The sequence below is a fragment of the Triturus cristatus genome, chromosome 5_2, assembly GCF_964204655.1.
Source record: "Triturus cristatus chromosome 5_2, aTriCri1.1, whole genome shotgun sequence".
In the NCBI taxonomy this organism is placed as follows: Eukaryota; Metazoa; Chordata; class Amphibia; order Caudata; family Salamandridae; genus Triturus; species Triturus cristatus.
The window spans coordinates 802311645-802330850 of NC_140588.1; the positions used below are offsets into that span (position 1 = coordinate 802311645).

General features: G+C 43.1%; 1 protein-coding gene across 5 annotated transcripts in view; it reads left to right on the top strand.

Moving 5' to 3' along the window:
- The window catches only part of ATP11C (ATPase phospholipid transporting 11C (ATP11C blood group)), an 804025-nt gene that overhangs the window by 676005 nt on the left and 108814 nt on the right, over positions 1 to 19206 (top strand). For all 5 annotated transcript variants that reach the window (XM_085607959.1, XM_085607958.1, XM_085607957.1 and 2 more), the window contains exon 19: positions 6265 to 6528. In XM_085607959.1, the coding sequence (XP_085464085.1) occupies positions 6265 to 6528 (264 nt within the window). The remainder of the gene's footprint in view (positions 1 to 6264; positions 6529 to 19206) is intronic.

Below are 19206 nucleotides of genomic sequence, written 5' to 3' on the forward strand. Positions count from 1 at the left end.
ATAAGGCATGTACGAATACCACTCTGGCCTTGGGTATCTCCAATGGCACGCACACATTCATGTGTGCCACAGCGTTTTGGATGGTATTCACCACCGAAGGACAGACCTCTTCCTCCTGTTGCCTCAAACAAGGGGTTTGGTTCTTGTTTGCGCCATCTAGTTTTCCGAATGATCCCCCGAGTAGTCCACCACTGGTGCCTTCTGGACTCCCTTGAACTCCCGATACAGGGTTTTAGCCTTGGCTTTGCATTCATTGATGAAATGCTGTGGTTTCCCACAATACATGCATAGCCTTTGTTTCCTCCTTCGGTCTCTTTCCTCTTGGTTTAGTGGTCCTCTTATGCCACTGATCTGCATAGGTTCGGGTCCGTTTGGATTGGGAGATGGTCCTTCAGGTACAGCTCGTAAACGAGGGGCCAGGTACTTGGTCTCAACACGTTGTTTGTCTCCTCTCCTTTCCTGCAATCTATGGTCTAACTGCACCGTGAGATAGATTAGTTCGTCGCAGGAGGTCGGCATATGCACCACTTGAGCCAGTACATCCTTTAAGTCCCTTCGCAATCCCTGGTAGTATAGTGAGGTTCTCTTTTCCATAGGCCAATCAGTTTCGGCTATGAGCCTATTGAAGGTGGTTATGTAGGATAATAAGTGCTGATTGCCCTGTTTGAGTGTGAGTAATTCCCTGTCGAATGAGAGTAGGTGGGCCATCCTATCGAACAATTTGCGCATTTCATCGCAAAAAGTATCGAAGTTACGTAAGGCAGGGTCTCTTTCGATGAGGGGAAAAGACCAACTAGCGGCATTGCCCCCAAGGTATGACATGACAAAAGCGGTTTTATTCTGATCTTTAGGGAACACTGCTGGTTTACACATGAGGTGTAATTTACATTGTCCCAGGAATATACCAAATTTCTTTGGGTCCCCAAAGAATCTTTCGGGAGGAGCTAGTGGTAAATGAGCGGGCTGAATGACCTGTATGGTGGAAGGCCCTGTGCTCCCTCCCCATGTCTGTGTGTCATGCCCTCCTGGAGGTGGAAGTGTCCATTGTCGGATGTACGAAGCCCCCTGTGTAGTAGTATGGCTGGAGCGAGACAGCCCTGCAACCTCCCGTCTCATGGTGCTCATTTCGTTACATAACTCTAGGTTTTCCCCCCTAAATGCATCAACCTCTAGTCTTAAGGTGGTTAAAGTTTCCAACACCGAGGTAAGTATGGTGTTGGTGTCAATCGTTCAGGCTGTAGTTAACCGTGGGCTTGTCACTCTGTCGCACCGAGATGGGTGCCACTAACCTTTAAGCCGGATACAGCGGGAACGATGGTGATACCACGTAACCCCTTCCCCCTAGATGGCAATACCCATGAGTAATGGACAACACTGCAAGGATAAGGCCACCACAGGGGAAAGGGAAAACAGGGAGAAAAGAAACTATAACACTGCAGCTGCTAGGCGCCAATAAGGGATGTTGTCAGTAGCTGTGGACCTTGTTTTCCTGCACTCCACCCCAGCCTCCCTGTAAGGGAATCACACAACATACATCAGGTTGCCATTCCTTAAACATATCCCCCCCCCCACCAGATCCCCTTATATGTAGGGTACTTACTGAACAGACAGCTGATCCCTCCTATGTTAGTATAAGCACACAAGAGATGAAAATAAAGTAAAATGTCATGAACAATACATAGTCCACCCGGACTAGAGGTACTTATCTGCCAGACGATAATCCTTCAGTGTCTGTAATTCTGCAATCCACCTGGTATGCTCTGTACCTAGCAATGTTCACGATAGAGCGTCCAGGTGCCTTTAAGATATTTTGCGTTAGTTAATGCAGCTATGGTTGGTCCTTAGCGAGCGAATGGGGAGCGCTGCCTCGCTCTTCCGATCTTTTAATCCACAGGTGCTGCATGGAGATCAAGAAGGCCCGGCACTCACGCGTTCCTCAAAGCGGAAAGCCGGCACGTTTATGTTCCAGAAACGAAGGCGCTCCGTGCGCGCTAGGGTCGGGCCGGCGTGTGCTGCAAACGCGGCGTCTATGCCGCGACGCCCACAAGGAGGTTAGCGTACCTCACGGAGAACGTAGAGGACGCTGCTCTGTTCGGGCGCCGCCAGTGAAGCTCTCGAGAGGAAGTGAAGACGAGCAAAGAATGGAGGCGGGAGGCGTATGAGACGCCAACAACAATCCGGCAGTGATCGCTAATCCCCGCACGGGGAAGGCAGGAAGGCAGCTGGTCTGTGGTAGATGCTGCTCCGGACACAACGGGCTCTTCACCAGGCAAGGTATTTCACGTTCTTCTCTCAGTGCGAGAAGACGCAAGTGACAAGCCCCGAGCCCAGCAAGGGCAGGGCTTATGTACTACAGTCAGGTGTTGCTCTCCCTAGGGATTATGGGATAGGTAGTTCTATGTCTCTCATTCAAACGGGGTTATATGTTCCTACCCTGCGCGCCTGCCTCCTTCTAGCCATGACAACAAGTGTGGATAGTGATTAGGGAATCATGAGGTGTCAAGGGAACAAGAAGCTGTGGTTGGAACAATAATACTCATTGAAACAGTACATAAGGGTCATAAGACTAATAAGGACTTTGCAGACACCCAGTCTGTCCGAATTCCCTTGTTATTCTCATCTTACAGCCTGTATGATTTCCTGTTTATTCACTGGCATTTCCCTGTGGCTTGCCCAGTGCTGTACATCCCAACAGTAAGCCACCCACACAGAATCGACACAAACCAATATCTACCATAGGAAAGCTGAAAGCTCACGGTTACAAGAAGCAGTTTCCTCTGTACCCAAGCTTTACCAGGCTGTTTTCACGGTCCAAAGAAACGGCACAAAACACCCATGAGGAGAATGCCACCCTTGGGACAAAACCATCTCCTGCTACAGATACTCCTTTGCCTCGTCAGGTGGAGCCCATCTCCCTGTCTGAGCACAGGTGGCTTAATGGATATGTCTGCTTTGTGAGCATTTTGAGCCTGTCTAAGTCTAGTAACTAAACCCCTAAGATTTGTTTACTCTGAGGGATGATTTTTCTACAGTCTGGGATTGTGAAATCTGTGTAACTTTTTATCTACTGACCTGGCTCCTTCCAAGAAGATTCTCACCGTTTACACATGACTGACCATCTAATTGGAAGAGGCAGGTGAAAAAATGAAAGTAAGTGAACAGTGTGTGGGAGCCCACCAATTGAAGCTATAATCATCATCACATAAATAAACAACTCAACAGCAGAACAGAAATCCACCATTACAAAACAAACATACTCATGCATTCAAGTTCTCCTTATTCATACTTACACAAAATAATTCAGGACTTCACAGCAATACAGCTTGTCACCCCACAGGAGACTCCAGCACCGGGAAGTCGGCAAAACTCCTTTTCCCTTCAATCTGGGCTTTGAAGGCAGAATATTTGCCAAACATCTTTTGGGGACCCCTTAAAGAGGAGGTGCTTTAAGGTTAACCAACCTCTGCTACCAACTCAACTTTGTGGGGGGCCGGACCTCAATAATCACATGAGCCCCAATATTTGATCACCCCAAAATATTTGCCAAAAGAATTCTGCTCCAGAGTCTCCAGTTGATCTAGCGGATAAAGACTACACTCCTTATCAGGGTAAACACAATTTAGCAGAGTTAAACATAATAAAATATTAGATGCACAAAGGACTGAGCTCTAGATCAACAATAGAGCAAAAAGGATATTTATTACAGGATAGTCAAAAATGCGGTTTAGAGGGAAAGTGCATGGATTGCCTTGAAGGTCCAATACAGAAGTGCAAATAAATACAAAATCATAAAACTACATAATCCCTAGTTAGGCATATTCTAAGCAAAAACAATGTGTCAGACTCCTAAAGAGCACTGACAGCATGACTTGTCACCTACGAGGTAAATTGTAAAAGAAACCCCGAAAGGCAGAATCCCAAAGGTTTTATAGACAAATCACACATGCTGGTAATAGATTTTGCAAATTCAGCATGGTATTATCCTGGTTATGTTCGCCTTTGGTAAATTGGAAACAATTTAAGAACTACGCAATCATTTAGCGATAACCCATTTCGTAAGGTAAGAGAAATCTTCCACTTGCTTCCTCAGCTTGATTTGTTGCCAAAAAGGGGAGAGAGATGGCTTTGCAGCGCAACACTGATTGGAAGGGGAAAAGAGCAGGAAAAGTTGAACAGAATACTAGAAACTGCATCCATTTTAACATAATGGCGTATTACATGAAAATGTGGAATAACAATTCATAGGATTAGTTACACCTCTAAGCGACCTAGGTAACTCGTTTCAGGTGCAATGTCATTAGTTCATTGGTTACAACTCTATGCATCATTAAAACGCTACATAATCAAAATAATTTTCTGTAATATGATAAGTGACTTAAAACATGGTAGAAGGCTGTATTACCCTCATTTGGAATGCGTATGAACGAATTTAAGTGAATTAGTGCTAACAATGTACCTTTGTGCCACCCGGTTGTCACAGTTTTCTTCTGGCGTAAACCTGAAACCTCAACTCCCTATCCATTAAACCCCCTCCTTCGCAAAAAAATCAATGATGAAGGGTTAGGCATGCATGAAATATTTGAACTCTTCTGAATTGTTTGTTAAACCTGTGGCTTTTTGACCAGTTTATTTGAAAAAGAACACACAATCCGATTTCTTTCCAAAATATTCTTTGGTGAAGGGTCGCCTAAAGCTTGTCAGTAGTTAGCTTTTTGCTTGGTCGTTTCTGAGCAGCTGCTTCTACTCCTCCACTTTAAAAGGCAGCCAGTATTATTTACTCCACTAATGCTTATATAATACTATCTTGGACCTTTGCATTTGGCTGAAACTGTATTTATTGACTTACAAAATGTTGGAGCCAAATGTTTTGAACATTGCTACTCCCATTCTCAAACCTGCAAAATGTGTTAATATAAATGCTCCAATTAGGCACCCATCTCACGTAGGTGAATCTTCAGCCTCCTTTATACAGATAGTAAAGATAACTCTGAAGCCACCGTACTAGGGTTCAAGCATGCTGGGACGATTTACTTTGTATGTTTCTCTGCCTACAGTTATGGAGGTATGTTACAGAGGTAAATCACTGTATTCCTCTTTGCCAGGTAACAAATCCAGGTTTTATGTTTGGTTTTATGGCACATGCAGATATCCCTTCCTAATGTTTTAAGGCGGTGAGATTACGTGATTACAAGTAATTTTGGAATATAAAAGGATATTTCTCATGCAAATGCTGGAGAATGGTGGTGATGCTTGAGTGGAGATTATTGTAGGTCTGTATGGCTCTGCTGCAATATTTCTTCTTTCCCTCATTTCCCCTTCCTTGTCCTATTGCATACTCCCTGAGCAGGCTCTGGTCAGGTAATGTGGCACTCCACTCTGAACAGACCTGTGTACAATTCACAGCCTTTAAAGTGGACCTCACTTTAATAGGAAGCCAATGCAGTGATCTGAGGGTCGGTGGGATGCATGATTTTGAACGTTTTGCTGTTGGTCAGGTAAGGAGCTCAATGCTGTTCAGTAATTTAGGTGAAATAATAACATAATGAGGATTAGGGCAGCCTTTTAGCTGAACTGTAGAAAAGTAGTGGGGAATGTCCTGATGGTAGCGTAAATGGTAGAATGTACATTTGGTGCCTTCGTGCACATGAAGAATAAGGTTACGATTATTGTTGAACTTAAACCCAGGCTGCGATCCTTCTGAATTGGCGATTGGCTGAGGCCAGACTCATGGGGTCTGGCAGTGAGAAAGGGAGACTTGAAGGGTCGACTCGGTCCACAAGTAATGTTTCTCTCTTCTGACTGTTAAGGCAAAGTCAACTGTGGTGCATCCGGTTTTGTACCTGATGCAGACAGTGTTCAACCTGATTCCATTGCATGTGCTAGTTTGAGTAATATTCATGTATCCACCGCATATATGTGAAAACCGAGATTATGAGCATCCACAGTCTATGTCATTATCTCCGAGTGTACATTGTAAAGGCTGGGAGAACAAGTGTAACCTTGAGGGACTCCACGATGAAGGAGGTAGTCACGGACAAGAAAGAAACCAGCTTGACCAACTGATTCTAATTTGTCGCTCACTTCTAAATATGTCTTTAGTCTGTCACTCAAGATGTTTTGATCAATTCTGTCAAATCCAGGAGGGAACTCTAGTAATATCAAGCTAAATAAATGCTTGTTTTTTTTAATGATGGTTAATGTTTGAAGAATGAGACTCCATTTTACTGGATTGAGAGTTCTGAACGTATTTGCTTCCCTTCCCAGACTTCAGGAAAGAGCGGCTGAGACGATTGAGTCTCTACATGCTGCAGGCATGAAGGTGTGGGTGCTCACTGGAGACAAGATGGAGACGGCAAAGTCCACATGCTATGCCTGCAGGCTTTTCCAAACCAACACTGAGCTACTGGAACTAACTATAAAAACAACTGAAGGTAACGAACGAAGGGAAGATCGATTGCTTGAAGTGCTGCTTGACTTTCATAAGAGGTTGGTGCAGGATGTTCCCAAATTAAAAGGGAGCATGAAAAGGTAAGACATGCAGCATCTTTCCTTGAAACTTTTCTTTGTTTAATCTGCACAAAGGACATTTTAAGTAGATGTGTTTTTCAAAGCAACCTAGTAGAAAATATGCTATTTTTGTATATGTAGCAAAGGAAAAACATTTAACCAAACATTATTTAAATTGTAGCTACAAGCCATAACCCCATAGGAAAATGTTTTTATAGGAGCACCGTCTAGCATAGACGTCCTTTGAACGTTACATGATTCCCTGTATGCTTTTCTGATTCTTACATTGAAAATAATATTGGACAGTAGCTTTGCAACAAGAACTTTACTAAATAACAGTCATTCTCCAATACTAACTCCAGTTCTTAGAGTAGGGAGATTGTAACCCTGCAAAATGTTTGAATGCGTAGTATAAGTAACAGAACCCTCATATTACTTGTGGTAGCAGGAGGATTAAGAGCATATTGGTTCCAAAATGTTATCATTATGAAACTATTTCCCTTGTGATGGATAATTCTACTCCTACCCTCATATATTTCTTCCATGTGCCAGACTGGATGTAAACATTTTGCAAAAGCTCCCCTGTGTCAGAACATTGCGCCATGGTTTCCAGACGACTCCTGGGATGTGGCACCAACTGGTGCTCTCTTTTCAGTTCCCTATTTCCAGTGCTTCTTTGAAGTTTTTTCAAATTTTTACAGTGTTTTGGATCCTGTCACAGTCACCCTTGTTGGTCCCCTTATCGGTGTCTTCCTCTGGTGCATCCACACGGCTGGACAAGGCTTCTGTTCTTGCTGACTCCAGTGGGTGGTAAGTGTATTTCTCTGAATCTGTCCCCTGAGATTTATTTGAAGATTCATTCTCCCAGTTGTGGCCTCCTTCACTTGGAAAATGTACTTCCATCATGTTGAGACGTGTCCCTCTTATCCACCATCCATCTCTGACTCGGGGTAGGTTTTTGTATCGGTCACTCCTAGACTTCATCCTCGTCTCGATGTTATATTCAGATTTCGCATCTGCCAAGCTGAGCAGAGTCCTGGTGCCAGTGCCTGGCTCTGTTCCAGCATCCTGCATAGTGTTGCCAGAACCATTCATGGCTTTACTGGCACCTGTTGCTGACCCCGCTCAAGTGACCGCATTTGTCAGGCTCTGCCTGTGAGGCTTTGGCCTTCTCCAACTCCTCCAGGCACACCTTTGGACACTAAAGAGTTTCCAGTCACAGCATATGCCCACTCCCCACTGGCGAATGCTGTCCTGGATTCGCCTTGGCCAGCGAGTGTGCTCCATCCTGGTTCTGGCATATGTCCCTCCACCAACTGCTTCTGCCTCATTGCTGGTCAGCTTAGATCACCTGGTCATCTCCATTTTGTCCCCAACGCTTTCCATTCTTTTTGCATCTGAAAGGCCTGCCCACCTGGCTCATAATCAGCATCAACAATGACATTGTGGGCTGCACCTTTGCAAAGACCTCACCAGCCTCTCAGACATCATTGTTCTCTCAACTTGAAAAGATCGCAGCTTTGGCATTACCGTAGGTGATATGTCGCCTTGCACATCAAGAACTCGACCTCGGAATGTGGGCAGGCTCGCTCTTCCATATCATCAGCTTTGGTGGGGTGTGTGAGATCATGGATGACTTCAGGGAAGTGTTTTGCACTGTTTCTTCTTCAGAGTAACAAGGAGGTTTTTATTAGACTTTTAATGACGCTAGTGGCTTTGAGTTAGAGCCTGAAGTTGATCTTTAATGGGGCCTAGTCTCATTTATAACATTTTGAATTACCATGGGACTGCGCAAGGCTGTGGCAGTCTTGATTTTTCCTCTAGAGGTTAAAATCAACTTGCTTACTGAAATTTTAACTGAAAATCACAAGACTGGCCTTGCCTCTTCAGGACTCTTTTTGCCATTTAACGAGGTAGTGAGGAAGCCCATTAAGAGTATTTGGAACTGACCATCGCCACTCCAGCAGTCGGCAGCTGGACCTTGCATATCATGGCTTAGCTCCTGAGGGCCCTAATATTCTCTCTTCTAATCTGCATCTGACTGTGTTATATGGTGATTCTTCTTAGGGCACAGGATCTGTGTCTTATGTCCACCATTGTCTCTTTCTTCTAACTTGCAGGAGGTGGTATGAAAGCAACTTAATGCCATAAGGAAGAAAATATTTAATTGAAAGCTATAACTCTTTGTTCTTGTAAAGCTTCTTCCTTCTTGAGCCACTCTTCTATGTTCTTTGGGAGATGGTACAGATTGTGGTTTTTCAGCTTCCAGATCATGGAAGTGGTTACTTTGCAAAGGTTGTTCATGATTAAGGCCACTGGAATTATTCAGCAGGGGAGGGCCAAATTATGCGGCCGGGTTGAGTACATTATGCAGCAAGAAAAGGTAACTTATGTGGTACATTTTGGAAAGTATTCCTTCATCATGTTTTCATTTTTAAATTTGTTAACACTGGGCATTTGTTGCACCTCATTTGTACCAGGTTATCACCCACATATACCAATAAGCTACAGAAAAGTGACCATTCAACCATTCAAAAGGCCTTTCACTGCTCAGTAACAGATGTTGCTGCATTTTTAGTAAATTTTGGTCCATTTGAGCTAGAAACAGTTTGTTTTGTTAAAATCTGTGGATTATGCGGCAGATGATGGATTATGTGGCAAATCAAGAATAATTTGAAAACCGCCATGGCTGCTCAATCACGTAATTCAAGTTGCCCTGGTTATGGTATATGGCTAACCAGCTACTTGGGTCTGGCCCTGACACTGTGAACTAATTGACTAGATAAATGGGTTCTTGAGTATCCGTATGCCTGAGTGCTCGCTTGCGTACTTCCGGTTTTTCATGGACTGTCCAGGTGCACTTCTTTGACTTGCATTTTGATGGCTCCTGTCTCTTTGGAACAGGAGCTGAGCAAATTCTGGAAAGGTACAGACAGGAGCAAATTGCCTCTTTCCCCAGGTAGTGGGTTTCTTTTGTGAGGGGATTTTGAGGTTGCAGAGACCTCAGAGGTGACAGAGGTTCGTACCTCTGTCATATGATCTCAGCTGTTTGTTGCTTTTCAGTGCACTCTTCCATGTTCCTTGGCTTTGTGCCTGAGTGGTCTGTTTTGCCTTGAGTATTCTTTCCATAGCTCTAGAACTTTTCTACTGGGCTTCACCCTGTGCTTTGTATCAGTCTAGTGCTTATGTGGTTATAGTATGGTCTTTTCATGTATGCTGTAGCATTTCCATCAGTGGTGTTCCTAATGTTTTTGGGGACAGGGCTCTGGTTTGTGTGGAGGCCTTGTCATAGACCTTGCTCACCTGAGCTGACATTAGATACCATTCCTCAGTTAGGTTTTTTTCTAATTGAATCTTTTGTGAGAAATTCAGATCAGCCGTTGTAATATTTACATTGGTAACTCTGTTGCCCATTAAGATATCTGCCTTAGGACCCTGCTGCGGAACTTGGGGACTTATGTTCTTTCTCTCCAGGCTGCTGTTGTGCATGACTGAGACCTTTTCTTGGTGGGTGATTGTACTGTGAGTCCTTCACACCTTTGGTTCTGTTGTTTGCCTTCTCACTGACTATAACTACAGAATGCACCAAACTGTTCCGTGATGTGCTGCATCCAATTTTTGACTGTCTTACCACTTTCCACACACAATAGCTATTGCACATTGTCGAGGTCCAGTGCGGCACCTGGAGGATATTCATGTGGTAGGAAAACAGCAGATAGAATATCCACCGGTAAGATCGTTACAGAAGGTAAGTAACTAGTAATACAAGTTCAACGCTATTTTCCTTCTTACTAAGTGATAATTGAATAAATCTGCCCTTACCACAAGACCCCAAACCACTGTGTGCCTACCCCACTGGTGGGGCCCTGATTTGGGCCCATATGCAGTTTTTTGTACTAGAAAGCATTGTAATAACAGCAGTGGTTGAGCTTCAACCTGTCCCTTCCATGTCGTACTATCATTGTCTGCATTCCATCAATATTGGCAACATCGATCATATGTAATTTGTAGGAGGTTAACAGTGCCTACTAACTATGTAAGTAATCGCATGGCTTATTTGCATATCAGTAATGGTCTTGCATGACTTTGTATGCTTTGACCACTTTTTATGAGCAGTTCAGTGTTAATCAATACATGCACAGTTTATGTTGAAATAGAAGATTGAACATTATCCTGTGCCTTTTTTCATCGTCTTTTAAAGTGACCCCTTTTATCATGGTCAGACCATTAGACATGGCTTTGCACCAGCTTAAAATGAGGAGCAAGCTGATTAGTCCATCAGGACACAGGACTTGCAAAAGCTCACCCAGAGTTGTGCATGTTCCACTGGTCTTTCATCATTACCAGACACTTGCATCTGGTTAAATCTGTCAGCAGCATTTTGCAGGCTTATGACAGTAGCAGACCACTAGAGGGATGTAAATGGATCTAGCCATCCTCAAAACTCTGTACTCTAAACAATTTATTTAGTATGTTTATTAGTTTGCTTGTACATTAGCAGGCAATTTCTGTCATCTCACCTCAACAGCATGGTTACTAATCTGAATTAAACATGAACAATCAAAACACTAACAATAACATAATACCACTGCTTCAGACATAAAACAGCAAACTTTCCATGCAGTGTTGGTCTTTTCACAAGTCTTCATGGCACGTGAGTTCCCCGCATAAATTAACTTCTTTATGATCATGCAGTGGTACAGCAGCACAAAGGCACTGCAAGCGGATGCACATCCACAAAGGAGAGGAAAGCACTGAAACATGAATGCCCACAAAATGTAGTAGTGTCTGACCCAGCACAATAGCGATGAAGGCTCTTTCCCACATTCTCTGCTACCCACATCCATCAGCAGAGCTTCTAGTATAAACAAGAGCTTCTAATAGGGTTTATAAGCCCGAGAAATTGTTTTTATCAGCACTATATTTCAAGCCTGTGCGAAGTCCCTATGACCTGTCCTGGCACTTAAGGGCCCTCCGAGCACCGCTCTCAGCTTCAGCTATGCTCCAGAAAATTATGATGCCCTAAGATAAGATCCTGAGTGATAAACCTGTAGGAGCTACTAAAAGGAACTGTGATGTAAGCAATAAAACAGTAAATTACCTAAAGGATATCTAAAGGTAGTAACAAAATATAGCAACTTCTCAACTTATTTATATCCATCTCCAAAAGCAAGTATCCCCCCAATCAACTATCACTATATGACTTTACTTTGCAGTAGCGATTGAATAATGCAAATATGAAATGCTACTATAAAGCTCCACATATTGGATTGATGAAATAAAACAACTGTTTGTTAATCTTTCATGTAGTGATGATGGCAATGATTCACTTCCACTTCTTTTAAAAACGTTTGAGGACTTATCGCTACAAAATATTTGGAAAGATTTGGAATCAATGCAGATTGTTCATGATAAAGTACATCGAGCTATTAACATCGAGAGTTTCCTACTTCTGCACCTCCCAATTATCGATGTCACAGTAATTGTATACCATCACAGATGTTAAAGAAAAGTCATGAAGGAAAATTGAACGGATGGCAGTTCTGTATCATGAAAAGAATAAAGCCCAACATTAGGCATGAGGACTAAAATAAATTAAATGGATTATTTGCCTCTCAATATTGTCTTCAAGAGGCTTGAATAATGTGGGAGGTTTAACAATTTTTATATACTATATTTTATTCTTTGAAACAGTGCTACTTTTTAAAGGTTGTGAAGAGGAAAGAGAAAATGATGCATTGCATCTAGAGGGAGAGGAATTCTTCCTTGAAATTAAACTAGATGAAAGGAGGGTTTATGTTTTAAACTATTTGAACTACCTTCTTCGGGATTGACTCTTAAGAATCTCTCAATGGGGGCAAGATGGCTGCTGACAGCTTGTAGGGAGTAGTCGCACTCCCCCTCTCTCAGAAGAAATACTGCTGGGTGGTGAATATGCTGGAGATGGAGGTTTTGGCAGTCTTTTCGAGAAGCGGATCGCAGAATGCTTACGAAAATATCTGAAAAGATGACTGCATTTATGAAATTCCACCTATACGGTTCAGAGAGAAGTTATTTAAAATCTCTGCAGGCAACAATCTTATCTGCCTTGACGATTAGGAAGCGCTGGGACGGCCTGATGCAAAACATGGCGCCGAAAATACAGAAAGCTCTGAAGGATAAGGGACAGACTGAAAGGGGGAAAGCTTTAACAAAAGCACAAACCAGGAGATCAATGGAGAGAGCAGCAGAGAAAGCTGGTGAAGAACGGCAGAATAATGAAAATACCGAAGGAAGAGTGAGGAAGGGCAGAGATAAAGAAAAGAATAAAGAAACCGGACTACCTGTAAGAAAGGCGAACCAAGCAGGACAAGGAGACGACTGTTCGGGGAAAGAGGCATCTCTGCGCCAATCTACACTGATGGAATCCTTTGCTTCCTCCTCGGGGGCTACACCGATACTAACGCTTGAGTTACAGAAGCCGCTCTCAGCTGCTCCGGATATCGCCGAGGGCGTGTGCACGCAGTCAGGGGCACCGATCGAGAGCTCAGAGCATCTGGAGGCACGGTTAGCCCAGGACAGCATGCAGAGCGATGCGCAGTCAGCCTCCCCGGAAAAACGGGGAACTTCTACGAGAGATGTGCACTATGCACTGGATTTAGATTTACAGGAGCTACAGCAGCCGCCAGCAAGCTGTAAGGTAGGAATAACTATTGGAGGACATGAGGGAGGGCAGATACATACATCGGTCAGTGCACACGCTCGGAGTAGCGATCTTATGGGTAATGACAATGAGTTAATTGCAGACGTGCCGAATGACAGGCTCGGGTCCCCAATCCTTCAACTGAAGGGAAATGGTGTTACACTGACAGAGCTTATTGCAGTAAGAGATTCCCAAGCTATGGGAAAGTTGGATTTAAATCGTAAGATAACAGTACCGGTCTCAAAGAAAGTTACAGAGCTAGAGATAGATATTCACACCCTTAATCCTGGCTCCCCGGGCGATGACGTCTTTTTTTCAGTCAATGACGAGGTGGACGACCACGGGGGAAATGATGAAGATAATTCAGTCTCTGTCTCTGTCCCTGGGTCTGACATAGGGCTCCGTTCACTGTCCTCAGAAAGTTACACAGAAGACTCGGAGCTTGGGTCTGATACTTCAGAACTAGAGGATAACACAGTGAATAGGCCTTGCCCGCAAAGAAGGCTAAAAAGTGTGAAGGAAAGGGCACGCAGCAGGGTAAAACAATCGCAAGGCCTCCAACAGGCGGAGGTTGTGAAGAAATTGGATTGGGACTACTCTGCCACCTCTCAGATATATCACGAGGGGGAAGGAAATAATATTCAATGCCCATTACAGCCGCACTCGCTTCAATTACAAGACCAAGCTCAAGCTTCAGCCCAGCCAGCACAGCCACAGAATCCTAGTCTTGAACTTTTATTTTCGACGCTGAAACAGATGCAGGGCGAGGCGAGGATTGAAAGCCGAAGGGCCAGACAGGCTAACAAAAAGATACAGGGATCACTTCGAAAAGTGAATAAACTTTATGCAGACATGGTGGATAGGGTTGTGGAGGTAGAAGAACGAACCAGTAAACTGGAAGATGAAGTTGCTAAATGGAGAGATAACAGGCTTGAACAGGAAAAAAACTACAACAGATGTTTTATGGAAGCTTGAAGCGTTTGAAAACAGACAAAGACGCAATAACATCAGATTGCTAGGTGTGGGGGAAGGGAAAGAAGGGCAAGATATTCGATCATTTGTTATTGCCTTGCTCAGAGAAGGGCTCCCTGAGATAACTAACTGGGACTGGGAAAAAGAAGTCCAACGTGTCCATCGTTTCCCCACATTTCAGAAGAAAGGAAAAGCGACAGCCAAACCTAGGGCAATTCTGTTATATGTGGGAAATTTTTTATTAAGGGAGGAGATCATGAGCAAAGCAAAACCTGTGGCTAAGCGCTCTTTTCGAGACATAACTTTCTTCGCCCAGCCTGATCTTTGCCATGCCACTGTGGAAAGGAGATGGCGGATGAGACAGCTTATTACACCTTTTCAAGATCTAGGGTGTGAAGCTTATTTGATGTTTCCGTCTAGATTGAAAATAGGGCTTGGTGGTCAATTTAAGGTATTCCATTCTGAAATACAAGCCCAGGAGTATCTTAACGAAATAAAACTTTCTAAAGGACAAGAAGGTCAGGCAGTTAACAAGACGAAGTAAGAAGAAGTAAATATAATTAAAGAGTACAGCAGGATGTGATCGAGAATTTAATATCACATATGGTAATAAATCCTGATTGATAAGGTTAGATTAAACCAGCAGCATAATCCTGGCAGTCCACGGGAATATGAAATGGTGGAGGAAAAGGAGAGAGTGGGGGGGGAGCTGCGAACTGCGAACCCGCGGACACGCATAGGTCAGGATTGACCTATTTGCCAGTAAAGGGGGGGGGGTGGGATCTTAGGGTGGGATCCTTGGAGAAGGGACGGGTGGGCACGGGTGCATGGCAAGACACACTGAGAGAATGTATGAACACAACAGGTAGGGAAGAAGGAATGGTAGAGATAGATGTTATGAAAACATGTATGAATAAAAAAAGAAAGCAGATGAATAATAAAATTGAGAAACAATTAAAGGAAAACAGTAGGATTTATTGGCTGAGACAAACAGTAGAAATAAGTTAATGGGTACTCGATTTGTCACGTGGAACGTGTGTGGTTTGAACGATTATCGGAAGAGACGGGCAATTGCACAAGTATTAAAAAGGATGAATGTGGACTATGTTTTATTACAAGAAACACACATAATGGGGACACAAGGGTATCTTCTGGGACAGCTAGGTTTTCAGGTACTAGCATACTCCAAACAAGGGGCAAAAAATAGAGGTGTGGCTATTTTATCAAGGAAAAAAGATATAATCACAAGGAAAAAGTTGGAAGATCAATGGGGTAGGTGGGCATTGATTGAGTGTTTACTTAATGGAAAATGGATCACGCTGGGGGCGATTTATGGCTCAACCGATGATGACCCAGAGATATTTGAATACCTGGATCTGGAATTAGCTACATGGGCACCATGTGTTATCTTAGCTGGGGATTTTAACATTAATGGGTCAGCTGGATTGGGGCCTGGGTTATATAGGGGCAGGAAAAAAAGAGTATGTCAGGCGTTATATAGTTTAACTCAAAATAATGCTTTAACAGATGTATGGGGGAGCTTAAGACCGGATGATACGGGGTTCACATACTATTCGGCTCCGCATAAGACCTATGCACGGCTGGATTATTACTTTGTAACTAATTCATTGATCCCTAGCTTAGAAATTGAAAGGTCCCCTAGAGTATTTTCTGATCATAACCCGTTGATTTTAAAGTGTGTTATAAATGCTCCTACTCGAGAGGAGAGGGTATGGACTTTTGAAAGAGGGTTATTAAACGATGAACAGTATATTCAGCATATGAGACAATGGATAAAGTCCTTCTTTGAGATTAATAGGGGGTCAGCTGCTACAGGGATGGTATGGGATGCCTTTAAGGCTGGAGCCCGGGGAGAGACTCTCAGCTATAGCACATATAAAAGGAAACAAGAGCGCCTGAGAAATTTAGAAGTAACCAGAGCACTTTTGGATGCCGAAAGGGAGTTAGAGCAATGTATTATGCTGGGGGAGGCGCCCGAACAAGCCCTTATTAAAGTTGCTAGGGCAAAATTGCAAGCAGAAGAAATTGAGGCAGATAGGGCTGCTAAGGTATATCTAGCAAATAAAGAGAGATGTCATGAGTTCAGTGAGAGAGTGGGACGTACACTCGCCATTTGTACTAGACAGAAGGTGGCTATAGGGGAAGTTAGGGAAATCAGAGATAACATGGGTACGTTACATACAGACACAGATGGGATTCGCGAAGTATTTAGACAGTTCTATACGAGCTTATATGATGAGCAATCTGGTAAAGAGGAGCAGGCAATTGATAAATACTTACGGGAGATACCAGCAATAACATTAAGTGAGGATGATGCTGAAATCTTAGAGGTACCCATAGACAACTTAGAAATCATAACTGCTATTCAGAACTTACCCTCCGGCAAAGCAGCGGGCCCGGATCAAATCCCGATTGAATTTTACAAGGTATTCGGGAATGAGATAACTAGAGACTTTCTGGTCACATTACAGCAGGCACAGGCAGGAAATTCCATACCGGCGTCATGGGGAGGAGCGGACATTGTGATAATTTTAAAGAAAGGGAAACCACCCACCGAACCAGGCTCGTATAGGCCGATAACTTTAATGAATGCGGATACAAAGATATACTCAAAGGTATTAGCCACGAGATTTGCTAGCATAATACACACCCTTGTTAGTGATAATCAACACGGTTTTATACCTAGTAGGGGCACAACTCATCACACGCGGAAGGTCATTACACTATTTGATGTTGGAGAAGTCACAGGAGAACCGATCGCGGTAATGCTTCTAGATGCAGAGAAAGCTTTCGATCGGGTCTCCTGGGACTATCTGTGGCACACTTTAAAGAGAGAAGGCATTAGGGAAGGCTATGTCAGGGCTTTGCAGGCTTTGTATATTGCTCCGGTAGCCGCGATCAGAGTAAATGCTGGTTCTACTGCCCCAGTGAAGATAAGACGGGGAACACGACAGGGGTGTCCCTGTTCACCGCTATTGTTTGCAATGTACATGGATCCGTTAATACGTAGGCTGGAGATCAATGAAAGAATAGAGCCACTAACTACACGTTTGGGACACTGTAAGATATTAGCATACGCCGATGACGTTGCAGTTATAACACCAAACCCAACAGAGGCAATAAAAGAGATTGAGATTGAGGCTACTAAATTTGGACGGATATCGGGGTATGCGCTGAATAGTTCTAAAACACAAATAATTAAGAACCAGTATGTGCACTGCCTGGATCACAGAGTGGTGGAGTCAGCTGTTTATTTGGGTGTAACTATTACTTCTGCTCTAGAGACTCTCGTGGAAAAAAATATAGCTCCAATAGTTTTGAAGGTGAGGAAAGATTTAGATAGGCTGCATAACTTACATCTCTCTATTATGGGTCGTACAAACATCATTAAAATGATGGTTCTCCCGAAATTTGTATATATATTCAGGGCAATTCCCCTAATGTTTGAGGATAAGTGGTTTAAAACTTTAGAGAATATGTTAAATAGATTTATCTGGGCCAAGGGCAAGACGAGGAGGGCACTGAGGTTTATGGCACTCCCACGACATAGGGGGGGATGGGCGCTACCCGATTTAAAACTTTACTATTGGGCAGCTGCCCTGCAGTACATGGCAGGGTTAATTGGGGGGGGGCAGAATTCGAGGGACAAGGGCCTTTTAGTACAATTGCTATATATGGGTTAGCATTAGGAGTAGCAGCAGAAAATGCATTTTTGAAGCAGATGGATTCAAGTTATTTTAAAAGGACCAGATTTAAGACAGTCACAGCAGCACTTGGTATTTGGAAAGCGTTTACAAAGAAATTTGGCATTGGGAGGTATAATCGGTATACAAGAATGGGGTGCCTCAAGACATCTTTTCTGATTCTGTTTTTAAAGAATGGGGGAGGAAGGGAATAAATAAGATTGGTGATATTTTGGATGGACAGGGGATAATGCAGTTTCTGGATATACAACGTAAATATGGATTGGATTCAAGACATTTTTTCAAATACTTACAGGTTAGAAGCTACATGGTAACAAAAAAGGGAGGACAGATAGGATTTAAGAAGAACTCAATTATGGAACTTATTCAGGGAGGAACCGACTGCATAATTAAAAGACTCTATTCAGAACTGATAGAATTTAAACAGGATGATTTAGAAAAAGGAGCAGAAAATTGGGCACAAAAGCTGGATGTAGGGAAAGAATGTTTTTTTCTTTCATTAGAAATGGGGCAGAATTTATTATGCTGTGCGGCACTCCAGGCACAACATTACAAAACTCTGTACAGATTATACTATACCCCTGCTAGAATAGCGCAATGGGGGGGGACAACAGGTATTAACTGTCCAAAATGTGGAAGCTTTGAGGCTGACATCGTCCACATCTTTGCTACGTGCCCACACATGCAAAAAATACAGAAAGATATTGAGGTCTTCTTTTCTAGATCACTAGGATTTGTGAGCAAGCTAACACCAGTGACTATTCTGTTAGGAGTCAATAACTGTGACAGGCAACCTGAATATGACTGTTTTATTTTTACTGCCATGGCAGTCTTGAGACTATGTATCGCTTCGGAATGGCTTGCACCCCTGCCCCCGACCTTTCACCATTGGTTAGCTAGACTAATAGAGATGTATAATCTGGAGATGGCAATTTATGCAAGAAAGGGAAAAAAGGGAAGAAGACTAGGCAGACAAATCTGGGAGCCCATAACTAAGTGGAAAGAATGACATGCGAGTATATATACTTTGTTAGATTATAATTACTTGGTATTATGTTCTGTATATAATATATGACTGTGTAAGAATTGATTAAGATTCAAGAAAACAGTAGTGAACAATGTGTATAAATTACTGTTGTTTATGTAATGTGTCTTGCCTTGTACTAATTATATGGGAAAAAATTCTTAAATAAAATTAAAAAAAAAAAAGAATCTCTCAATGAATCAAAAATTGATCTCCCTTCATAGGCAGGTAACTTAATTTCACTAGGATTGGCTACCATGACTTAGGTGTTAAATGAAAGAGATGCCATTTTGAAG